Raw genomic sequence first — 12,213 nt, 5'->3', positions numbered from 1 at the left:
GTTTAAAAGTAAAAAATGGTGTTTGAATTTTTTACACAGTTTGTGTATTACTTATTGACTTTATTGTTATCACCAAATTTATCAGAAGGAGTTGTTAGATACCTATACCAAAGACTGTTTTAGAAAAACCGTTACTTCCCTGGTCTATTAATTCTTCATATTGATAGTATGTACTTAACAAGCATTCGCAAAAAAATATTTTATGGAAAACGTGTATAAACGTCTTCTTTTGTATTGAAATCTTGAGCTCAACCTTTTATGAATACTTTCACTATCGTGCAAAATGTTCATGTCCCATTGTAGCCCGATCAGGGAACACAAAATTTTACGAAAACCTCCAAAAAAATAAAGTAAGGATGAAAATTTGGGAATAGGTAGTTGATATTGTTTATTATTATATAAGAAAAAGTTTACAATTCTACATCCCCTCCATTTTACAAAAATTGGAAAATACGGGGTGAAAAATATTTTCTCGGGGGTGAAAAAATATACGTTTAAAATAAGTCCGGAATTGGATAACTTGACCAATTCTAAGCAACTTTTGTTCTATAGAGTTTTTTACTAAGTCAATACTTTTCGACTTATTTGAGAGTGAATATGTTAATTTTTAACAAAAAAAACATGTTTTTGGACGGGTTTTCGCAGATAACTCAAAACATAAGTATTTCAGCGAAAAAAATATCCAAATCGAATATTTCAATGTGAAATAACCAAAAAACTGAGCACTTTTCGGGGAAAATTCATTTCAACTTTTTTAAAGTGTTTAGAAAAAGGTTTATTTTTGTTTTGTAAAAAAACTTCTAACATTAAAAGTAAGTGAGTTACGCATAAAATATTGTTGGTGCCTTTTATTTTTTGGTACAAAAGTTGCGAAAATCACCCCCTAATTAGCTTCTCAAATAAAATTAATCGTTACCGCTTCACAAGTTACTTGACTTATGTATTGTTTATATTATCTAAAAGTTTCATTGGTTTAAAGTCTCAGGTTTAAAAAAAATTGGGTTTAAAATAAAACATTTTTTTTTAATTTTGTAAAAAAATGGAATTTGTTGTGAAAACAACAGTTATTTACATTAATTTGCTTTTATAAAAATATCTCTCTGTAAATCTGTTGGGACAATCTGTATTGTGTTTAAAATATTTAATTCTCTGAAAAACTTGAGTGTAGCGTTGTGTGTTTCATAAAATAGACATCTGCATTTTTATCGTTTCGGGGTAAAAGCAGGTCATGTTGCCAAAGAAGTGTAACATGTGTTTTGCCCTTTTCAGGGCGAATAGTGTAAACTAAACTATCAAAGATAATAGTGCAGAGATTTGAATAGAATTTCAGTAGTCTCTTTCTGCTCTCCGAGTTGAACACTTTGTTCGCTTGTGCGTCTCTCTTCGCCGTAAAAATACTCTCTCCGCAATAATTAATAGATTAAAAAGACTCTTACTCTCTCTCGTTCGCTATTAAGAATATCATTTATCGTTAAGCCGCTTATTTGTTAAATTCGTTGTTTTTTTTGTTAATAAATGTTTTGTTCGCCGGATACCCTTATTTATCGCTAATACACAACCCTTTCTATCGTATTAATTAGCACCTTTAAAACCAGACCAAATCAAATTATTCGAACCAGTTCTCCTAAAAGTTCACTATTTTGTTTATATCGAAGGACGGGACATACGGGTGTGGTCCTAAAATATTCACCTATGTCCAATTAGGCAAAAGGTAATAATTAAACCATTTTTGCCACGGTGGGGTGAGATTGAATAAAAACTCACACCATTTGATGGTCTACATCGACCCGGATTTTTGGTTGGTTTTCGCGTTTGTGCCGCTTTTTCGGACATTTTTGTGTGTAATACCTCTACAAGACTTGTTAGTTCGCGTCGCGATAAACTCTAAGTAAAAGAAAGTGAAGTTATTGTGTGTGGTTAGTAGCTGCCACCTGTTGCTTTATCAATTGGACTAATTTGGTGAGATTTTTCCATTTTTTAAAACTTTTATTGCTGATCCAAGGTAAACTCTGCTCAAAGACATTTTACGGTCAAAAACACTTTTGTAGACATTTAACGTAGACGCTGTATCTCTCTGTGAAACTTAGACTCTTATTCTCTCGCCGCGCTTGTTAATTGAGAAAAAACTCTCCAGTGTAATTTAGATTTTGCCGCGTATCGATAGACTCTCTCTCGCCGTGTGTTCAATCGAATTCGAGATAGAAATGGAAGACCTCAAGAAAAAAAGGACGCCTTTGAAGGCTAAAATTACAAGAATCGAAAACTGGCTCTTACAAAAGGCTAGTACGGAAAAGGATGCGCTACAATTTCAATTTCGGCAAACAGAATTAAAAACCTGTTTTTTAAAATATGAAGAAATAATGGATCAGATAGACGAGATTGATGAAGCCGGTACTGAAGCAGAAGACAGGGTAACAACTGAGCAAAAATATTTCTCTATTCTCGCGGGCCTACAGCGTAAGATGGACGAGTTATTGTTGGGCCCCCCTCCTCTCAGATCAAATAGCACTCAGTCAACTGTGGCCACTGCTAAGGTTAGGCTTCCGGAGATCACCATGCAAACGTTCTGCGGGTCATTCTCTGAGTTCAACTCGTTCTACCAGCTCTTCGAGACGCTAATAGTGAACAATGAAGAACTCAATAATGTGCAACGATTTATTTACCTTAAATCGTTCCTGCGAAATGAACCCCTCCAGTTGATCGACAACATCGAAGTTATCGACGAAAATTTCGATATAGCTGTAAAAACTCTCAAAGATCGTTACGAAAACAAATCGCGAGTGATTAGCTTACACATTCAAAAATTGTTAAAGGCTCCATCTCTAGTTAAAAGTAATTCAAAGGCGTTACGCGAATTTTTAACTCTAGCTCAGCAGACGCTGCTCGCTTTGAAAAATATGTCCGTACCAATTGAGCATTGGGATTTACTATTAATTGAAATATTTTTACAAAAATTAGATTTTTCTACACATAGGGCCTTTGAATATGATATTGGGACAAAGACCTTACCTACCCTTTCACAGTTTTTTAAATTTCTCGAGAAAAAGTGTGATATTCAGGAAAAATTAAATGTTTCAGATCATGATAAAAAGGTTAATAACAGGTCTCAATCAAAAACATCTTTCTTCTCATCAGTTGACCAACCATCACACTCTTTCTCTGATAATAATTGTACTTTTTGCAGAAGTAATGCTCATAAGGTTTATCAGTGTAATGATTTTAAATGCCTCTCTTTACAGGAAAAATTTAATTTTGTAAAAGGTAAGAAACTGTGTTTTAATTGTTTGGGTAGTAAACATTTCTCTCAAGATTGCGGCTCTACTCGATCATGTACTTTGTGTGGGGGTCATCATCACTCATCCCTCCATGGAACCTCTGAAAATGTCTCTTCCTCTAGGAACATCAATAGGCAAGCTCTCTCTCGTGAGCGCAATGCTCAAACTCCTCAAAATTCTCAAGGTGCTTCTCGTGTTGTCGCTCCCATATCCACTCAGCATTCTTTTAATAATCGCAGCCAAAATGAAGCTTCTACTAACTCATTCAGACCTCCTCTAGATATGCAAAACTCTCCAGATTCTCAGGCAGCCACGTCTCTCTCCGCTTTATCAGTGAAAACTGATGTATTGTTGGCTACCGCTTTAGTAACCGTTTATTCGAAAGACGGCAGACCCATGCATGCCAGAGCGCTCCTAGATAATGGGAGCCAACATTCGTTTATCTCTCGTGATTTGGTTGAGAAGTTAAAACTCATCCCTTATTTTAAACAGCTACAGATATCAACCATATCCGAAAACACCTCACTCTCAAACGAAATGTTAAACTTAGAATTTTTCCCCTATAATGTAAATGACAAAAGTTTTAAAACTTCTTTCGCTGTACTCGATAGTATAACTTGTAGGCTTCCTAGAGCTACTATAGATAGAAGTAAAATAAAAGTCCCACAGGATCTCACTCTCGCAGATCCCTCGTATTCTGTTCCGGGTAAAATTGATTTGCTTCTGGCTGGTGATATATATAGTGAATTATTGACGGATGGATTTATACGGTTAGGAAAAAATCTTCCCATTCTTCAGAATACTCACTTAGGCTATGTTATTTTTGGTACAATTAATCCTCAGGTTTTTCACCGTAATTCACATTTGGCTATCTCTCAGTCAAATGTTTCTCTCTTTGTTCAATCCGAACCCGAAGAAAATCAGTTGGATAAGTTGCTTCAACAATTTTTTGAAATTGAAGAAGTTCCCCTCGTTAGTAAATTAAATCCCGATGAAGAATTAGCGGAACAAATATTTAGCAAAACTACTCTTGTGTTACCTTCAGGCCGCTTTCAAGTAAATCTTCCATTTGTCTCTGAAAACGCTAATAAAATGTTAGGTGAATCCTTTAAAATGGCTTTTAAAAGATTTATGAATTTAGAAAATAGGCTCTTAAAAAACGAAAGTACATATGCTCAGTATAAGTCTTTCATTAATGAATATCTTCTTCTCGAACATGCGAAAATAGTGCCTCTCTCTCTAACCAACGAAAAGTTAGAAAATAAATATTTTCTACCGCATCACTGTGTGTTTAAGGAAGAATCCTTAACAACAAAGCTTAGGGTTGTTTTTGATGGTTCGATGAAAAGCTCTAGTGGTTATTCGCTCAATGATATTTTACTCAAAGGTCCTACTCTTCAACCGGAACTTTTTGACATTTTGCTACGGTTTAGATTGTATTCCTTCGTTTTTACAACGGATATACAAAAAATGTATAGACAAGTTAGAATAAATCCTGCTCAAACCTCTCTTTTAAACATTCTCTGGCGTGACTCCCCTGAAAAAGACATTGAGTGTCTTGAATTGCAAACCGTCACGTATGGAACTAAAAGCGCTAGCTTTCAGAGTACTCGTTGTTTAATGGAACTGGCACAAACTCATCAGGCTAAGTATCCTTTGGCCAGTGATGCTCTTCAAAATAGTTGTTACATTGATGACATTCTCTATGGCGCTAATGATGTACAGACTCTCCTTAAAGCTCATAAGGAAATAACTAGTTTGCTTGAAACCGCTTGTATCTCTCTCCATAAATGGTGTTCTAACTCAGACTTGTTTTTAAAAAATATCTCTTCTCTCTCTTCGAACACTACTTATGTAATAGCTCCAGATAATGGCTCCAATAAGGTTTTAGGTTTATGTTGGAATCCTATTCTTGACACCTTCTCAATCTCTCTCCCAAATTTTACCCTAAAGGACTCATACACCAAGAGAGAAGTACTGTCAATGATTGCCCAAATATTTGATCCTCAAGGACTAATTAACCCAGTTACAGTTGTCGCTAAATTAATCATGCAACAAATTTGGATTTCCAAAATTAATTGGAACGATATCATAGATGCAGATACGTTGCATGAGTGGCTAAATTTTGTTCGCAGTCTCTCTAATTTTAAGGATTTAAATATACCTCGGTGTCTCTTTTTAAGTCAAGAAATCACTAGTGTTGAGATTCACGCATTCTCGGATGCAAGTTTAAAGGCTTATGGAGCTTGCATCTACCTACGTGTGATTTATAGATCAGAACAAGTATCTTGTTCACTTTTAGCATCTAAGAGTCGTGTCGCTCCGCTAAAACCCTTGACTCTCCCAAGATTGGAACTCATGGGTGCGCTATTGTGTAGTAAGCTCACAGCAAGGATTGCTAATATTATTGAAGAAAAACTCTCTCGCTTAGACTCTATAAATATGTGGTCGGATTCAGAAATTGTTCTCGCTTGGCTTCGTTCGCATCCCTCTCGTTGGACTCAATTTGTAGCAAATAGGGTTGCACAAATTTTAGATGATTCTCCTAACGCTCATTGGAGGCACGTACGATCCAAAGAGAATCCTGCCGACATACTCTCCCGAGGAATGCTACCCGCTGAAATACTTAAATCTTCTTTGTGGTTTCATGGTCCTCAATTTTTGAATCAATCTCGTTTGGATTTGTTGAAATACAATCCAAAAGTTTATACCTCCAAGTTACCCGAAGAAAGGAAAGTAACTCTTCACGTTCGAAATGATCAAATAGATTTTTTCACCTCTCTTTCTGATAGGTTCTCTAATTTTTCAAGGTTTGTAAGAACTTTAGCATTTATATTCAGGTTTGCCAATAATGCCAAATCGCCTTCTCGCAAGTTATCAAATTCTCTTGAAGTAAGCGAACTTCAAAACGCCGAACTGAAGATTGTTAAGATGCTTCAGTATTCTTCTTTCTCGCTTGAGCTTTCTGAGATTAAAAAAGGTAAAACTCTATCCAATAAGTCTCTTTTACGCTTAAACCCCTTTTTGGATGAAAATGAAATGCTGCGTGTAGGAGGTCGCCTTGGTAACTCAGACGTTACATTTGATCAAAAATATCCTCTTCTCCTTCCCTCAAAAAATCATGTAGTACGTCTCATTCTTCAGAGAGAACATATCAGACTTTGTCACTCTGGTCCTCAAAATACTTTATCTCAAATTCGACTTAAATATTGGCCTTTAAATGGACTACGTGAAGTTAAAAAGGTCATACACCAATGTATGGTTTGTTTTAGATTTAATGCCAAACCCGCTATTCAGATTATGGCAGATTTACCAAAGGAACGTTTGCAATCCTCTCGAGTATTCGCTCATGTCGGATTAGATTTTGGTGGCCCCTTTCAGATTAAAGCTTCCAAACTCCGCAAAGCTCCCTTGATAAAATCTTATATTGCTCTTTTCGTTTGTCTATCGACTCGAGCTGTTCACATCGAAGTCGTGTCCGGCCTTTCTACAGAAACGTTTCTTCTCGCTCTAAAACGTTTTATTAGCCGTAGAGGCCTCCCTCAGACTATATTCAGTGACAACGCTACGAACTTTTTGGGAGCTCGTAATCAGTTGTTTGAACTTTATAAGTTTTTAAAAGATAAAAAGCACTCTCGCTCTATTAATGATTTTTTGGCATCATCTCATATTCGCTGGAAAACCATAGTTCCTCGAGCCCCTCATCATGGTGGCATCTGGGAAAGCGCTATAAAGAGCGCAAAGCATCATATCCGTAGACTCATGGGTGATATTAAGCTCACTTTTGAAGAATTTACCACTGTTCTCACTCAAATTGAAGCTGTGCTCAACTCTCGACCGCTTTGCTCCCTCTCAAATGATCCCTCTGATCTAACCTATCTGACCCCTGGACATTTCTTGATTGGACAATCTCTTACGTCATTTCCTGAAAGGGATGTAATCCACATTCCCGAAAATAGATTAAGTTTATGGCAACATCTCTCTAAACTCCAGCAAATGTTTTGGAAAAAATGGTCAATTGACTACTTGAACAGACTCCAAAATCGCCCTAAATGGTTTCTTCCTCATAAGAACCTAGAGCCCAACGATCTCGTCTTGTTGATTGAAGATAACACTCCTCCTCTTTACTGGGCTCTAGCAAGAGTGATTGATGTCTTTCCCGGAAAGGATGGCCGAGTAAGAGTTGCATCGGTCAAAACTAAAGATGGAGTCTTCAAGCGCTCTATTAATAAATTGTGTCCTCTACCAAATGACTGTTAAAATTAAGTTAAGTTTAGTGTTTTCGCTTAAGAACGTTGTAAGTTGATTTATGTTAGGTTAGGTTTATGTTAAAGCCAGTGCTTCAACGCGGGGGAGTATGTTGTGAAAACAACAGTTATTTACATTAATTTGCTTTTATAAAAATATCTCTCTGTAAATCTGTTGGGACAATCTGTATTGTGTTTAAAATATTTAATTCTCTGAAAAACTTGAGTGTAGCGTTGTGTGTTTCATAAAATAGACATCTGCATTTTTATCGTTTCGGGGTAAAAGCAGGTCATGTTGCCAAAGAAGTGTAACATGTGTTTTGCCCTTTTCAGGGCGAATAGTGTAAACTAAACTATCAAAGATAATAGTGCAGAGATTTGAATAGAATTTCAGTAGTCTCTTTCTGCTCTCCGAGTTGAACACTTTGTTCGCTTGTGCGTCTCTCTTCGCCGTAAAAATACTCTCTCCGCAATAATTAATAGATTAAAAAGACTCTTACTCTCTCTCGTTCGCTATTAAGAATATCATTTATCGTTAAGCCGCTTATTTGTTAAATTCGTTGTTTTTTTTTGTTAATAAATGTTTTGTTCGCCGGATACCCTTATTTATCGCTAATACACAACCCTTTCTATCGTATTAATTAGCACCTTTAAAACCAGACCAAATCAAATTATTCGAACCAGTTCTCCTAAAAGTTCACTATTTTGTTTATATCGAAGGACGGGACATACGGGTGTGGTCCTAAAATATTCACCTATGTCCAATTAGGCAAAAGGTAATAATTAAACCATTTTTGCCACGGTGGGGTGAGATTGAATAAAAACTCACACCAGAATTGTTTGTGGAATTAACTTAAAAATTATTAGTAATACCAAAAATCTAAAAGAGTAATAAAATGTACGTTTTGCTTTTCTGAATATTTCTGATTTTTGTTTTCTTGTTAGACAAAAATTGGTTATGCTATGGCTGTTCAAAATTTGCCTAAACTCGTGATTAGTTACTCGTTCAGTCCATTTTAACTACAGCTTTTTCAAAAATAAGCACTTTGAACCGATGAAACTTACAGATCATATAAATAATACATAGAAAAAGTAACTTGTGAAGTGGTAATAATAAAATTTATTTGTGATGCTAATTAGGGGGTGATTTTCGCGATTTTTTTACCAAAAAATAAAAGGGACCAACAATATTTTGAGCGTAACTCACTTACTTTTAATGTTACAAGTTTTTTAAAAAACAAAAATAAACCTTTTTCTAAACACTGTAAACAAGTTAAAATAAATTTTCCCCAAAAAATGCTCCGTTTTTGGGTTATTGCACATTGAAATATTCGATTTGGAAATTGACGAAGAAGAACCTACATTTCATAAGCTGCAACTCTGCTTCTTCTGGGTCTAGAGACCTCATGTATACACCATTTTTTTTTTTAATTTTTTATAAGTTATATTTTCACCAAGAGTAGTTTTTTCGCTAAAATACTTACTTTTTGAGTTATCTCCGAAAAACCGTCCAAAAACACGTTTTGTTTTGTTAAACATGAACATATTCACTAGCACATAACTCGAAAAGTATTCACTTAGTGAAAAAACTCTATAGAACAAAAGTTGTTTAGAATTAGTCATTTTATCTAATTCCGGTCTTATTTTGAATATATATCTTTCACCTTAGAGAGGGGGTATTCCCCTCCATTTTTGTAAAATGGAGGGGATGTAGAATTGTAAACTTTTTCTTATATAATAAGAGACAATTTCAACTACCTATTCCCAAATTTTCATCCTTCCTTTATTTTTTTTTTGGGGTCGAATTGTTCTTTGATCGGGCTATCGGCAGTAAACAATGCTACATAAGTTTGGTCAATTTAAGAAAACAGTTCATTACTGCACAAATCAGCAATACTTTGTGTTGAAGAATTATTCACTGATTGTACTTATTTTTGTTATACAGGGTGTTTCATTAATGATTGGAAATATTTTAACTGTAGATTCTTGGGAACAAAATATTGAGATTTAACCCAAATCACTTAAATAAAATTTGGCTCCTTACTGATTTACATTGTGTTTTATTTAATAATTTAAAAGCTATTTGTACCCAGTACTTTACAACCGTTTAATATTATATCCTTGTCATACTTGACAACTACCAAGTATGACAAGGATATGTCAAACGATTTTAAAGTACTGGGTACAAATAGCTTTTAAATTTTTAAATAAAACACCCTGTAACTCAGTAACCAGCCACATTTTATTTTAAGTGATTTGGGTTAAATCTTAATATTTTAAGCCCACAAATCTACAGTTAAAATATTTCCGATTATTAATGGAACACCCTGTATAAGGTTATGTTGCTGTTAAATTCATAGTTTTAAATGTGTCGGCCTTAAAGGCTTGAATGAGGATTAAGCTTTCGTGCCAGCTAGATTAGTTTGTAACATTTGTTTTATTTTAAGTTTAAAGATATCTCCCTAAACGAGAAAACATTTGGTCTGTGATGGTGTATTAACTTTTGTAAGTATTTTTTGAAATGTTTCAAAAACGTGCCTCTCTGTACTAACATTTTTGTACAGGGTGTATTAATAATTATAGTTATTTAATTATAATTTATGTATATTAATAAAAAGATTTACTGTTCATTGTGTTAATTTCTTTTCCCTTTCTCTATTTCCTTTAGTTGCTAACAACATGCAATACTTAGAGTAATTCATTTATTACTCAAATACATTACTTAAGTAATTTGCTTCCCCCTTCCAACTCGTAAGTGGCACCATCTATTGGTAATATCTCGAACTACAGATTAATTTTCGTTTAATACAATTTAGTTTTCGTTTTAAAATTTAGCAACACATCCGTTGCATATGCCCCCTCCCCCAATACTTCCGTTGCATATGCCCACCCACCGCATCCTTAGTCCTTATTTTCTAGACATTACTTACGTAATTCGCGTCCCCCTTCCAACTCGTAGGTTGCACCATCTATTGGTAATATCTCGAACTACAGATTAATTTCCGTTTAATACAATTATTTAGTTTTCGTATTAAAATTTAGAAACACGTCCGTTGCATATGCCCACCCACCGCATTGTTAGCCCTTACTTTGTAGACATTACTTAAGTAATTCGCGTCCCCCTTCCAACTCGTAGGTTGCACAATCTATTGGTAATATCTCGAACTACAGACTAATTTCCGTTTAATACAATTTAGTTTTCGTTTTAAAATTTAGAAACACTTCCGTTGCATATGCCCTCCGCCCAATTTTTGCCCTTATTTTCTAGACATTACTTAAGTAATTCGCATCCCCCTTCCAACTCGTAGATTGCACAATCTATTGGTAATATCTCGAACTACAGATTAATTTCCGTTTAATACAATTTAGTTTTCGTTTTAAAATTTAGAAACACGTCCGTTGCATATGCCCACCCACCGCATTTTTAGCCCTTATTTTCTAGACATTACTTAAGTAATTCGCGTCCCCCCTCCAACTCGTAGGTTGCACAATCTATTGGTAATATCTCGAACTACAGACTAATTTCAGTTTAATACAATTTAGTTTTGGTTTTAAATTTAGAAACACGTCCGTTGCATATGCCCCCCGCCCAATTTCTGCCCTTGTTTTCTAGACATTACTTAAGTAATTCGCATCCCCCTTCCAACTCGTAGGTTGCACAATCTATTGGTAATATCTCGAACTACAGATTAATTTTCGTTTAATACAAATTAGTTTTCGTTTTAAAATTTAGCAACACATCCGTTGCATATGCCCACCCCTCCCCCAATACTTCCGTTGCATATGCCCACCCACCGCATTCTTAGTCCCTATTTTCTAGACATTACTTAAGTAATTCGCGTCCCCCTTCCAACACAAGAATCTACAGGTCGAGCAAGTCTCGTAAATTTCACGATTGCGAGCCACGCTTCACGCAACCGTGTTTGCGTACTTGTGTTTCGAGTTGCGTGGTCGTGCGGAGTTATATTTACCAATTCGCGCAATCGTACTTGAGACGCTGTATCAGGTGAGGTGTTTGAAAATTTGTGTAACTTGATTCTGTGGTTAAACTTTTGTTTTATTTTTTTTTCGCAGAAAATTTTTAGATGAAGTAATTGTATGATGAAGATAACACAGAAAATACAAGAGGGCAGCATACTTTGCAAAACAACTGTTACAATTTGAAATCAACAAGTTGTTGTCTTGCAGGTAAAAAAAGTGACTTTTTAAAAAAATTATATCTTGGAAACTAAAAATTATTTTTATTTATAATTGAAACATGTAAAAGTATAGTACTCTCAAAAAAATTTCAGCCAAAAATATTCATTTTTGTAGAGTTGACTGCAATTTTTCGACAACAGCCCTTTTTTGTGGTGAGCAGCATAACAAGTCCAGTCTCACCTGAAATCAAAGTTTCTTGTAGTTTATACCTCTGGCTAGTGAATGAACAAATGATTTTTTATTAGATGAGGTCATTTTTGTTTTATAAAAAAAAACTACTTCAAAAATGAGAAAATTTGGGGTCAAAAATGTGTTTAAACTTATGTAAAATCTTCAAATTTCATTTTTTTTAATTCCTTCGTTCATATTCTAGCCAGAGGTATAAACTACAAGAAACTTTTTGATTTCAGATGAGACTGGACTTAGTTATGCTGCCAACGCAAAAAAAACTTAAACTCTACAAAAATGAATATTTTTGGCTGAAACTTTTT

At 34.9% G+C, this 12,213-nt stretch overlaps 1 protein-coding gene across 1 annotated transcript; it reads left to right on the top strand.

The window, feature by feature from the left end:
* Window positions 1-2,204: 2,204 nt before the first annotated feature.
* LOC126893116 (uncharacterized) lies at window positions 2,205-7,864 on the top strand. Its single transcript, XM_050663061.1, has 3 exons — window positions 2,205-3,641; window positions 3,768-4,331; window positions 7,856-7,864. The coding sequence occupies exons 1-3, from the start codon at window positions 2,205-2,207 to the stop codon at window positions 7,862-7,864; spliced, it is 2,010 nt and encodes a 669-aa protein (XP_050519018.1).
* The last annotated feature ends 4,349 nt before the right edge of the window (window positions 7,865-12,213 follow it).

Source organism: Diabrotica virgifera, chromosome 10 (genome assembly GCF_917563875.1).
Source record: "Diabrotica virgifera virgifera chromosome 10, PGI_DIABVI_V3a".
Classification (NCBI taxonomy): Eukaryota; Metazoa; Arthropoda; class Insecta; order Coleoptera; family Chrysomelidae; genus Diabrotica; species Diabrotica virgifera.
The sequence above is the reverse complement of the archived record's forward strand: the minus strand, read 5'-3'. Positions and strand labels throughout refer to the sequence as shown.